At 36.4% G+C, this 13,497-nt stretch overlaps 1 protein-coding gene across 4 annotated transcripts in view; it reads right to left on the bottom strand.

Annotated features, from left to right (window-relative positions):
* The window catches only part of LOC147655768 (uncharacterized), a 204,427-nt gene extending 191,163 nt beyond the window's left edge, over nucleotides 1-13,264 (bottom strand). The window contains exons 1-4 of one of the 4 annotated variants that reach the window (XR_015274687.1): nucleotides 12,643-13,260; nucleotides 9,554-9,635; nucleotides 7,375-7,472; nucleotides 3,139-6,520 (exon numbers count right to left, since the gene is read on the bottom strand). Coding sequence is in view for 1 of the 4 variants with exons in the window: in XM_086844839.1 (XP_086700965.1) it covers nucleotides 7,375-7,472; nucleotides 9,554-9,635; nucleotides 12,643-12,725 (263 nt within the window). In the remaining 3 variants the exon portion in view is untranslated. Of the gene's footprint in view, nucleotides 1-3,138; nucleotides 6,521-7,374; nucleotides 7,473-9,553; nucleotides 9,803-12,168 lie in introns of those variants that run through there. The other 3 variants (XR_015274681.1, XM_086844839.1, XR_015274698.1) reach the window with 3 other exon arrangements.
* Nucleotides 13,265-13,497: the final 233 nt, after the last annotated feature.

Raw genomic sequence — 13,497 nt, 5'->3', positions numbered from 1 at the left:
CCACATTTGTCATGGAACCAAGAAGCAGGTATTTCGCTGCAGAAACTGCACTGCATGAGCTATGCATGAGCTATACATGAGGATGGAGTTTGTGAATGTGTCATCCTGCACCTGGTGTGCATACCAGCCTAAATCAGAGATGGGTCAGGATTCCCCTGGCTCTCAACTCTACTGAAGTAAGGAAAAAAAGTGATGGAAATCAGATTTGCTATTCCCAGCTAAATATTTTTCTACCTTGTTATACATGTTCAATTTCAGGTTATCATTAAGCAGTATTTGAGTTAGAAAATAACTTGACAAAGTCCTGTGCAATACTAAGACCTAAATTCCCTTTAATTTTTTATTTTCTTCTTTTCTATAAACTGGAACAGTTCCACCAAAGGAAAGCCAAAGGTATAAAAGTGTGGTGACTCACCTGATACATTGCAGAGATGTGATTTAAACTTCCCATTCTAGACACTTCTCATGTTGCACCAGCTACCTTTCTATTCAAACAGCTGTTTCTCTCAAATCAAAACTTGTAATGTCATCACAAAAAGAGCAAAAATTTTCCAGTTTAGCATCCTTTCAAATGTAAGCTTCTATTAAGACCAGCTTTGAAAAATCAGCATTATTAAGTCAGATTCATACCTAAATATTTTTGTCACATTACACAACATTTCTGGTTTGGTTCCCTTTCTATACAGCATAAAAATAACACCTGTGAGGAGATGTGTTTTGAAGTCTTTCACAAGTGCTGGAACAGACTGGCAGCCCTGCTACCCCTCTTCTACACAGTGCCCTGTAAGAATGCCCTGCCAATTTTCAAAGACATTCCAGGGCAGGTACTAATGAAAAGTAGCAAAGCCTACTCTGGCTCTTCATCCTCAAGGAAGAAGAGCACTTACAGTGAGTGAGAGAGACAGAAAACTCACCAACTCAAAGGTAAGGCAGAGAGCTCAAGAGAAACACAGAAATGTGGTTTGTAGGTTTTTTTGCTTTGTCTTCTCATCTCTCCAGTTCTCCCTCTCCAAGTTTCTTGCTTGTAAAAGTGAATGAAGAGAATGCACCTGAAGATTTCAGGTCAATTAATGCACATTTGGATTAGCCCAGTACTTCTGCAAACCTACCCTAAAGAATCCCTAAATAATTTCTCATCCTTCTCATTTCCCTCTAGACAGCACCACTGCTTCTCAGGGGAAATACGGGAAGTGGTTAACTCAGGACAAATGCTTGCTGACACCCTGTGCCATTCCAGAATCAGCAGAATAAAACTGTGTTGGTTACAAAGCTTATTTTAGATCCAGATAATAAAACAGTTCATGTTGACAAGTGCTACCTATGTATTAATAACACTACTTATGGCACACAGTTGATTTTTGAATTTTTTTTTTAATTATATTTTGCAAAAGTATTTTAAAAGGCTGTTATCTGTGTGAAAAACACAGCACCAGCAGCAGCTGGGCTCCAGCACTGTATCAGATTTTCTGGAGGAATAAAGACCTATCAACACTTCTGAAGACAAGGGGCAGCCTCCTGAAGTGCAGGTAGCCTTCACAAAATGTCATCGCATTAACCCTCCACCCACTGCTTAGAGCTATGATGTGAACACAAACAGGGGAAGCTCTCATTTCTGTCTCACGCCTATGCTAAGACCTTCCTAAATTGAAAACACAGCTGGTTCTAGTGTGCAACTTTCACCAACTGACAAGGCTGGCATCCCTCGATGTAACGGAGAAATTTAATGAGGTTTCAATATGTCACACTAATAGAGTTAAATCAGAGCTACTACGACTGTCAGTGACGTTATCCTAATAACTTCTCACCCTAGGCATATAAATGGCTCCTGAAGAACATGACTTATCTGAGCACTAAGTTGAACAGGGTTTAAATAGCATAATTAAAGATAATATGAATCTATTCATGTTAAATATACTGGAATACTTCAGATACTAGAATAAATACAGTCTAATCTCTTGGGAAGGATTAGTGTGATAAAGATGACTACAGTTCCACTGCTTAATTTTGTCATGTAGATGCTCCCTGTAGACACTGCAGAGAGATAATTTTTCTAAAATAGAAAATTAAGTTCTCTTTCAAAGGCAGGCAAATCCAAAGCTTAAGAAAACAAGATCTTATTCAACCTTATGAAAATGGAAAGCTAAAACCGCCAAATGTAAAATGGTATTGAATAGCATTCACACTCATCCAATTTAATGAAATTTTGGATTCTTGATGTCAACTGTAGTGCCTTGGGTGGTAATGCACAACCCATGCACTGAATTAAAAAACTCGAAGTTATAACTTCTGTAATGTGTTTAATCTAGGTAAATAATTGTAATTTTTTGTATCATGTACATTAAAAACACAGTAATACAAACACTTCTTTACACTGGTAAGCAAAATCGTGTGTTCTAAAATGTGGCTCAAAAGCCATTACAATAAGGATATATAAATTGACATATTAAGATTTTTTGAATTTATTCAAGTCATATTGGAGTATTTTGGTAATGATTCTGAGAAAGCAAGATTTCTTATGTCAAATATTTAGTAATACCAACGAGTAAAGTAAATAATCTCTGAGACTTAGCATGAGAAAAATCACCAGATGGTACACTGACAAGCTTTTTAAAGAAATTTCAGATAAATATAGCCCAAGCAAATTAATTTTCATTGCTATTTACCATACATTGCAGATATGACCCTACTTACATCAAAGTTGTTAAAAAGATAAACTTATCTTAGAAATAACCAAAGAGCTACTGGGTAGTGATAAACATACGCAACAGACAACTGAATAGGATTAACACTGCTGAAAATACAAACAAATCCTAAATAAATTCATGCAGGTATGTAATTCAAAAAGAAAAAAAAATAGTTTCCACAAAAATATAATTGAAATAGTTACAATGGTCCTAAAAATTTCTTTGCCTGGATTACTGATTCTCCCTAACTGACCCTACCCTTCTGCAGTCAATCAAATCAGAACTGAGACCTACAGGAATGCAGAAATACCAAGATTTGGTGAGAAATGTATATACTTTTTTCCTTTACCTAGAAGCAGTACTCTATACTGGTGATGCTGAGACATCCAAAACCAAATTACTTTCCCAAGAATAGAGGAAAAGTCTGAACCTGGACAAACACCAGACTGTAAAATTTTAGTTCAGCAGTCTTCATTTCTGAGAAATTATTCAATGAACTTGAGAAGCTTTTATAAAACTTTAACTTCAGACAGCCACTGTCATAATATTGTAGCTACGCTATGTTAAGTTTTAAACACACTGTGTTGTGTGAAAAATATGAATAGTTTACATCTCATTAGGAAAAAAGTAATCCTGACTTAAGTCTTAAAGCTGAATGAAGACAAGAGCAAATAAGCCCAAATAATGGGATATGTATAGAGTTTACACCAATTACAAAAATGACATTGAGAACAGTCTTCATATTCTGCTCTACCAAAGAATTACTAAAATATAATTTAAAAAGACCCATTTCATCATATCTTATTCCACTTTAAGAAATAAAGAAAATGTTGACAGTTAGCAGTGGCAACAAATATTACTACTCTATTTCTATACAAACTATCCATATTGCAACATAGTCAAAATCAAACATTAAATATTATTTACTGTCTTCATCATTCATTTACAGATCTGACAGATTCTTCTTACATTATACTCATCCTACAAGGCATTTCATCTATAATGTACATTTTAAATAGCATATACAAGGATAGAAAAACACTCCATCATTTTGGGGGTTGTTTTTTTATTTTTCTTTTCAGAGAGCAATGCAACTTCATAAAATGAAAACTGGTGGGGAGATTACTGGAAGTTCTGTCTTTTTTCTTTTTTTTTGTTTCTTTTTCTTCCCTGCATGAGTGAATAGGAAAAATCTTTGGTATTGTCATGAGGTCACCGGAAATACTGCAGCAGTGAATATAAATAGGTCTTCATTAGGAGACTGCTGCATTGTGGTCATTACTTGGGAATGGTTCTGGATTATAATCTTATTTTTATTGGCTCTAATTTAAAGATACCTTTTTCAGTTGGTGGAAAAATAATGCTCCTTCTTTAGTTCTAAGAAGAGCAGCCTAAGGCTGGAATGCTCTAAAGAAACCCAAGCTTTTGTAAAATGATGTCATATGCCAACTGTGCCAGGCAAATGTTTAGTAATAGCTAAAGTATTCTATAAATAAAACAAGTCCCTTGTTAAAAGAGGCTGAAAGTGATCAAAGCACTTTTGTCTGTTCAGACACTCGATGGATGTGAAACGAGTTTTGCTTACAGTGAGGATGGAGCTGCGGTTTCTTTAGCGTTATAAGTAGTAACAGAGTGCATCCTGAACTATTCCTATTTGCAAAGAAACTAATAAAAATAATACAGCAAAATGAGTGAAACAAAAGGGGCATTCAGCATAAAACAGGCATTTTTTGCCCCTGAAAGACACAGAGAAAAGCCTTAAATATCTGAAACTATTATTTAATAGTTGCAAGGCAATAAAGCAGAGATATTTCAAAAGAACTGCCACATTCTATTTCAAAAGAATTGTCCACTCAGGCTGAAGGGACCATTTGATATCAGTAGTGATTTGATTCAGCATGTCATCCATGCCTATTCCTTTACACTGTCACGTTTATAAAACATTTCCTTTTTACCAAGAAACAGTATATGTGAGAAAATATTTCGAAAATGAAGTATTTCATTGATTGAAACATATTCTTCATCTTGTCTCTGACCTTGTTCTTGCTCTATACCTGAAATTGCCTTAAAGATTATTCAAAAATGGCTATTCAAATGCACCTTAGAAACCGAGGAAACAGATTTTTTCATCTAAGTGCACCTTATAACAATTTTTATATGCTACACTTGTTCTTCCCTCTTTGACTTGCAGAGGTACAAATAAGAAAGGAGGCAGACAATTCTAAAACCGGTCCTGGCCATATCTGCAAGACATACTTGGAAATTTTAAATTGAAACCTTTTATCCTAATATTTCCTTAACACTCTGAAGCAACAAAAATCAAACTTAACTGTATCCACAACATTCAGCACACTTTCAAAAACTTTCCTGACCCAGACTGGTAGAGAAAAAGGGTGCACTTCAACATTAAAAGGAAAGCTACACACACCGGAGTTTGGAATAATGGTTTGAAAGAAGATGGTTTATGTTGAACTCTATCCTGGGTATTCGCCTCTGTGGAACTAAAGCTTCATCATAAGAAGACAAAAACACAAGCCTACTTCTTTCCAACACACTGCACTAGGACAAAAATAAGCCTGAGTCAACCTTTTGACCAAGTGAGGACACTGCTCACATTCAATAATAGGTTCAATATGCAAGAACTTAATTCTTTGCAAAATTTGATACCTTTGTTCCAAACTCTTGACAATTTTCCAATCAAATGCTCAATGAAAATGCAATACTTAGTTACTGTAAATACTGCATTTCTAATACACAACTTTAGCTGTGACAAATTAATATCATAAAGCACTTTTCACAACAAAACATAACAGATGTAATTTCAGGTGAAATTCTTAGTTCCTGTTCACTTTGAAGAACTATGTAAAGCATGAGATGTTATGTAAAATTTTGAGTTAACTTATGCAGTAAAGCTAAGTGTTTCATTATAATTTTAAATTACTTTAGCCATATTCTCCCTAAGGGAAACAAACAACTGATTCATGAATTGTGAACAAGAATTTCCCAGATTAAGAAAACTTCCAAACTGATCTACTTATGGTCCATCTGAAAAATGCAAACCATTCAAGGTAAAACCCGCAATGCAGATCTTCAGATTTTTTTTTTTTTGACCTATCTTCACCCTATACTCTTTTCCACTACAAATTACCTGCAAGCACATATAACTTCATTTTTCCATTCAAAACCATTTTTTCCCCAATAATTAACGCTACATAAATAGACCATAGTCTTCCAAATACCTTTTTATATCTTGTCTCCTAGCCTATATTCTACTTCAGAAAAAAACAACCAAACAGCTGAATCACACATAAGAAAAACGTCAAACCATGTTATACAGACAAGTCTTCTGAAAACAGGCCATTTAAGGTGTTTCTAGGCATACCATATTTTTCCAGATGTTCTGTGCCCATTAATGCAATTTAGTCTTGGAAGGAATTTGACCTATCTCTAAAATACTTCATCACTAAAGGCAAGTGTAATGACACCTGACTTCCTGGAATTGTTTCAAAATGTATTTGTATTAGTTTTCTTCTATGTGTTTCAAAGCAGGGTTAATGCTCATTAGTTGTAGCTCTTAGAAAAAGTCTAATTTCTAGACAAGAAATATTAAACACACTCATCCATGGATTACTAAACTCTTAAGTCTTTTCTTTATAGTTTCTAACCTGGGATCACTTGATTGAGCTAGGCTTTATTTCTGTGATCTCTTACATTCATTATGTGGATGAGATGGGGCATGCAGCTTCTCAGTTGTTTTCCTGTTGTACTGCAAATTTTTAAGTGGAAAGAATGATCTCAAGGATTTGGTAGCTGTGCATCTTCAACAGGTTGGACTTCTGAAGGAGAAAAGTAGGTCTTTACCTAGTGGTCTCAGTTCCAATTTTAACATCTATAATGATAGCCTCACCCAATGATCTTTTAGAAAACCCAGAAATAATCCCAGTAAGATTACTATAAATCAATACTTTTCATAGTATGATGTGTGAGGTTTTAATAATGGTATTCTCAGAAGGTCATAGAAAAGTAAATATGTACCCAGAAACTTGCTAAATTAGCTGCACAATGGAAATACTACATCCAAATGTTTTGTACAGAAGCAAAAGAAGTATCTTCCTCTCTCCATGAGAGGTGTTCCAGGGAACTGTGATCTCAGAGAATAAAACTTTCAGAGATTTTAAAATAAATAAATAAATAAATAAAAGGCAAGCTGAATTTTATTTCTGGATAGCACAGGAGAAAACAAAAAGTGAATGCTCCTTATCAAAGGACAGGGTGGAGCTTGCCTAAATCTTAAAGATCCACAAAGGACTTTAAGGCAGGGAAAATATATCCCTGTAACCTCTACAAGTTTAGAATTTCTAAATGTCACTTCTATAGAGATCATATGAAGATTCCAACAATTGTCCTACTCTCAATAAATCCAGTAAGGGCCCTTCTCTTTGTCTAAACCATGAAACAATTAGAAATTAATTAAGAGCAGTTTATTTACCCATTATAATTGATAAAAAGAAATATTAATACCTAGAGCAGACTGGCAATGTTAAAAAATGACAAATGAAAACCTTCCAGTGGGGCTCCAAGTTCCTGCATTCTTTTGAAATGCCTGCATACTTGCCAGCTCCCTACAAAAATATCATGATGATACAATGGAAAGTTGATACAATAATAATAATAAAGCATTCAAAAATACCTTTGGGAAATTACTTCAGTACTGATGAATGAAGTCCATAAATAAATGTTAATCCCATTACACAACATGGTGAATTCCCAGCAATGCTGCATTTGGTGCTGAAGAAGAAACAATCCAATCATTATCAAGAAGTAATGTAATTCAGGATAAGTAAAAATGCTCCAGGCTAATGTTATACTGTACTAACTTAATTCAGTATGCCACTCCAGTTTGTTACCAGCTAAATTTATAGACAAACTAGTACTTCAAGGTGCCCACAAATTATTTTCTTCTTCTTCTTCTTACAGTTATGGAAATCTCATCTATTCCCAAAAACAAAGAAAAGACAGTACCTTTTCCCCCTAGGGAAAATCTACAGAGGTTAAAACATATTTATTCTAGCACATGTTCTCAAAGGGTAATGAAACACCTTCCTCTGAAAGAAGGGCTCATTTGAACAAATATACTTCCTCTGGTCAAAACCAATCAGAACAGGTGAAGTGGTTTTAAGGCTACAGCTTGATCTCAGATCAATCAAAATATGTTCAGCTCTCCAGTAATAGCGGATTCTGTGCTACTGTGAACATAGTAACATTTATAGTTTAACAAATTACTTCTACAGTTCTTTACAAGTTATGTGTCTACTGAATCTGTTTTCCTCTGCTTAGGGGTGAACTAGACCTGCCAAATTAGAGACTATATCAGTGTATGCAGTAATATATTTGTCTAGGAGCAATTTTCACAAGAAAGATAAAACCTATTTGAAATTTATTTTCTCCTACTCTCCAGAAACCTACATAAGTATACAGGAAGGACAAGTTACTGCTACATCTGTCAGAAAAGAATAAAACCTGCATACTACTATGTCTTTCATGGTCAGTGTCCTTCAACCCCCTCCATAATTTTTATATTTATTTCTAAAATACTTGTAGTAGTGAGTAGAATCAAACATCCATAAGTGTCTTGATCTTGCAGTTGTAAAGAATGCACAACTTCCACATGGAAGCTGTTGTGAAAGCAGAAACTAGTATTTTAATTTTCTGGGTGCTGTGTTGGTCTACCTCTGCATTTCTCTGCTAACCAAAGAGACATTTTGAGGTGCACAGCTCATCGGCAGTTTAACTACGGTGTTTTAACCCATTGTGGCAGGGACAGTCTTGCTCTCTAGAGCTGGCCTGGTGCCAAGCTCAATGAAATACTTGATCCACAAGGCTGGGTCACAGAAATTGTAATACACAAGTAATAAATAGCAATAAATAACAATGGATGATCCGAAACACTAGTTCACATCAGTGTCCTGTGTATACTAACATTTCTACATTTTTTACCACCAGCAGAGCTGAAATTGAGCCAGTAATTGTGGGAAATTTCAGGAAAGTATGTCAAACATGGACAAGATAATAGTGTCTGTCGCCCTTTTTTTTTTTTAAATAGCATTGTGGGGTGCCATTTTTATTGTCTATCAAAGACTTCCAGATTGTTTACTCAGTTCACAAAAATTAAAAGGATTTTGAGAGCAAGCGGTTAGAAAAAGTCACGGAAAACTGGAAAAGTACCAGAGGATTTCTTAAAAATGTAAGTAGCATCAAACTTCAAAATACAAAACTGAAGTATTCCTGATGATAAATATTCAATAAATTTATGAAAATAATCCAAAACACTATGACAATTCCCATTGTCTTGTAAAACAATGAACAGCCACCCAAGAAGCAAGCCAAAATAGTTTGTTTTGTAGCTGTAGAACCTTTTGTTCTATCATTTAAACTGATGGACCATCCACAGCCAAGTTATTTAAGAAGAGGATGAAGGAAATTACTGCAGAAATTTCAAACTCTAATTTATGCTACTTATACTTGTGTGTTTACTGAAGATCAGATGGTGTCTTACTAGAGCTACAATTAGGGAAGATTTTTTGATATGCTTTGTAAAGATGTTAAAGGCTCACCATTATCCTGCATCAGAAACAAAGCTTGAGTTATGATACAGGCAAAGAAACACAAGGAAACTCAATTTTCTTTTCAATTGCACTGAAGTGGTTGTCTCTGTCACCTAAATTAACTTCTTTTAGCTAAGGATCACACCAAGGGGTAATAAAAATTTGTTTTGCCTGCAAGATGTCCAGAATTCACAATTTGGAACAAGGAACACAATGTGGACTTTGAAGCAAAAAATGTAGAATGGATAACAGAGAATTACTCACAGCCTGGCAAGGAGGATCCTCAGAAAATAAATACAGTTGGCATTCTTTATCACTCCAAGTGACACAACATTCTTCCAGTGTCCTGGATCATGGAAATGTTCATGAGTCAATATGGAGTATTTTTGTTTGTGACTTCTACCTAGAACCTCTGAGAGATGTTCAAGTGCTGTGACAGAAGTTGTGTTTACGGTGGGTTAACCTCAATTTTTCTGAGAGGTTCACAAATGCAGCTGGAATCCCATTAACTTGCTTTCAAAAAAGATATAAAGGGTTAATATGTTCTTTTTTAGGAATTGGTAGCAATCGTTATGTCATCAAAGCATCTAATGCTGCAGTATCAAAATATTTATTTCTTGTAATGAACTTTTAAATTTCAAATTACTGCAATGAAGCAACACTATTGTTCAAACAGTATAATACCATGAAAAAAAATCTGACACGTTCTTATCTACCCTTTCTGGAACCAGTTTCTTCTTTTCTTGCACTTTCTTTAGACTTTTACAGCTTTGGAACACTTTCCTCCAGCACTACCAGAAATGAATAGCAAGACTAAAAATACCTATATTGTGAAGTACAAAACTAACAGATATCTTAATCTAGGTGTCCAGAGGCAATCCCACATTTACATTTGAAAATACTAGCATATGTCTTCTCCTGATCCTACTTATTTGGAAAGTAATGTAGCTGGTAATGTTTATTTCACAGGCCTTTAAAGAAAAATCAAAGCCCATAAGCTAATAGGAAATCCTAAAAATAGTCATGCTGTAAGTGCAAATGGTATTTTGTCATCCACCTTGATTCAGAATGGGTTGTTTCATGCTTCAACACTTTAGGAACATAGAATAGAGAGACACTGCATAAAAGTCTTTGAGCAATGACATGCTCAGTGAAAAACTAATGTTTAATTGATACAGAGGTTGTTAGGCTTTTAAAACTAATTAATCTTACAATATTTGACATTTCTTTGGTCATCTTTGCAACAAAAAGTCAGTAGAATACAGAGCACAGAAGCTGTTTGTTCACCCCTGCTATATGGAAAACAGCAATCACTGCAACCCAAAAAGCTTGGAAAAGGATCATGAATAGATTCAAGAATTTTTCTTCCATTTTCAAAAAGTCTTATATAGGACTCATGTGAACATGAGCAAAGTCAAGGGAAAGCTATGACATAAAACCTGGAAAACTTTGCACAGTATTATCTCACTTTCAATATTATGCCAATGTTATCCTTGGGATGAAATGTTTTCAAGGAAAAAGAGAAGGCAAAAAAAAGTCATCCCATGTGAACAGAAGGACATGGAGTACACAATGTGAAAGAACCAAGTAGCTGATGGGACAAGACATTGCTACTACTGCAAGCAGAAATATGTCCCCATCAGGTTTTCAATCTGATTTTGGCATAGTTTGATCTGTTCTACTCAGAGAAGAGAGCAAACCATGTCAAAATGAGTTTTTATAGAAAATGTATTTAACTTTAGCTTTTCATTTAAGCATGACAGAGACCCTAGATTTGCAAGAGGAAGGCAGCAGTAACACTGAATATGAGAAATAAACCATATTTTATCCAGGAAGCAGATTACTTTTCATATGAAGGCATCAAAACAATGTGAAAGACAACAGAAATACTTAAACACCTAAAGATAAATGAATGCTCATGAGTTTTACTCTAGTGGGGCCAGAAATAGGACAAGATGACCCTGAAAATTGTAACAGGCTTAAGGGACATAGAACAAATACATAAATTAAGCCCCACATTTTCAGAATTGGGGACATTTAAAAAAATATCTCTGAAACTATGTTGCATCTGGAGGCAAAAAGGCTTCTGAGAGAGACTGGGGTAATTTGCTGACATTACACTAATTCTTTGAGTAATTGTTCAAAAATCCAGGGACTAAATGACAAAACCAGATACACATCTCCCAGGAAAAGTTGTGAAAAAATTACGATCAGACAGAATGCCAACTCTGGGCAATGACTGACAAAGCTCCACAGTACGTAAGTAAGCCCTAACCTGAAATATCCAGAGGAAGACCTCAAAGGAGGCAAGGAGCCAGTACACCAAACTCTTGCTTAAACCAGTAGGAATACTGGAGATGCAAAGTGCATTTTTTAGATGAAAAAAACATAGTATTTAAAAAAACCAACAATCCCACACCAAAAACTCTGAGGTGTCTCAGCAGCAGCCAAGCTAATAGAATCACTTGGTATACTCAAGGGCACAATACAGGAATACAGTATTTCTTGTAGATGAGGTAATTACTAGAAAACAACAAGGCAGGAATGACTGGATTTAGGAAACAGCTGTACCTGATTTACATGGGACCTTGTCAGGGATTTATCTTGGAGGTATATTAAAATTATATAGCTGGCATGGCAATCTACTAATAAAAAGTTTATTTATTATAAAAAATGAAAAAATAAATAAAATATATAGTAGCAAAAAGACAGTAACACACAGGAAAAGATTTGAGAAACCAAGCCCAACTGAACAAAAAACTGAACAAACACAAATCCCAAACAAAAACCAAACAAACCCAAACATCTTACCAGACATTTTCAATCCAAAAGCTGATGCAATAGAAGAATCCACCTGCAGTACCTACCTTGTTTCTTACCTCAATTTAAGCTCCCAAACCACACTTCTTCCAGTTTCCCTGGTTGAGATTTATGGAAAAAAAAAAGCTCCCATACTAAAAGATACCAGTGGTTCATATACCCTGATTTCCTCTCTTCAACTGTGGGCAGTCCCAGCTTGGTAAGAGGTGCAGCAAAGTCTACTCAGTAAGTGGCCATAGGAAGAGCTGCCCCAACATGAAAAGGTTTCCCCTGACATCAGAGAGTAAAGGCTGGCATATCCTCTAAACAAAACTACAGAGACAAAGATCCCTTTCAAAGCTGTTTTTCTAATTTACCAACTTTTTATGCTCTTGCAAAGCACATAAATAGCTCATGGGTTTTGGATCCTCATCCTTTAAAGGTACAGATGTTGCAAGAAGTGGAGTTTGGTGTTGGGCTTGTGTGTTTTTGGGTTGGGGGCTGTTTGGTTTGCTCCGGATTTTTAGTTTCTTTGGTTGTTTTGTTTTTTTTACCTATTTGGCTGTCTGGTGGCTTTTTTTCTCCAAGCCATGGTGCCTTCGAAATTGCTGCAATTTTTACTCAAGTAGAGAGACATCCAGACTACTTTCAAAGGACTGAGCTGGGATACTCAGAGCAGCTCAACTACTCCAGCAAAGTTCTCAGCTGACCAACTCTGAGAAGCCCATACCCAGCCATCTTCCCTGGTTGTTGCTGACTGAGAAACATAGGAGGAAAAATTCGCTGCTGTTGATAAACTGCTAGTTTATCACCACTGAAGTGTTCAGTTCTTGTTTTAAGCTGGGGGGCCAGGAGCACGGCCTTTTGCAGAGTGTCCTGCCCGTCTCCTGACAAGGAGTGTGAGGTGCGGCTCTCCGGCTGCGTGCCCGTGGGCGAGGCCAGGCCGGGCAGCCCAGCGCCGGCCACAGCCGGGTACAGCCAAGCCCCGCAGCCCCGGGCAGGAAGGCGTGAGGGGAAAAGGGGGAGGAAAGGCCCTGGCAGCCCCGAAGGGAGAGCAGGATGAGGGAGATGAGGGGCTCCGCCACCGCAGTCCCTTGGAGAACCCCCGCTGGAGCAAGGAAACAGCGAGAGACAGCAGGAGCGGCAAAGAGGGGCTGGCCTCACCCCTGACTGACCGCAGCACCCGGTCCCTCTCCACCCCTCGCTAAATGGTCTCCCTTTCTCTTGACTCTCAAGCTCCTCTTTTTTATAATTTTTTAATTTTTTTTCCTTTTTTTTTTTTTTTTTTTTTTTCTTTTTTCTCCCTCTCATTTTACTCTCTCTCCCATCCTGTGGAAGAGGAGGAGTGGGAGCTCGGCTGGGTGAGCCTAGCAGGCAGCCCTCCACATTGAGAAATGCTGTGTACTTGC

This window comes from Cyanistes caeruleus, chromosome 1, assembly GCF_971803275.1.
Source record: "Cyanistes caeruleus chromosome 1, bCyaCae1.hap1.1, whole genome shotgun sequence".
In the NCBI taxonomy this organism is placed as follows: Eukaryota; Metazoa; Chordata; class Aves; order Passeriformes; family Paridae; genus Cyanistes; species Cyanistes caeruleus.
The sequence above is the reverse complement of the archived record's forward strand: the minus strand, read 5'-3'. Positions and strand labels throughout refer to the sequence as shown.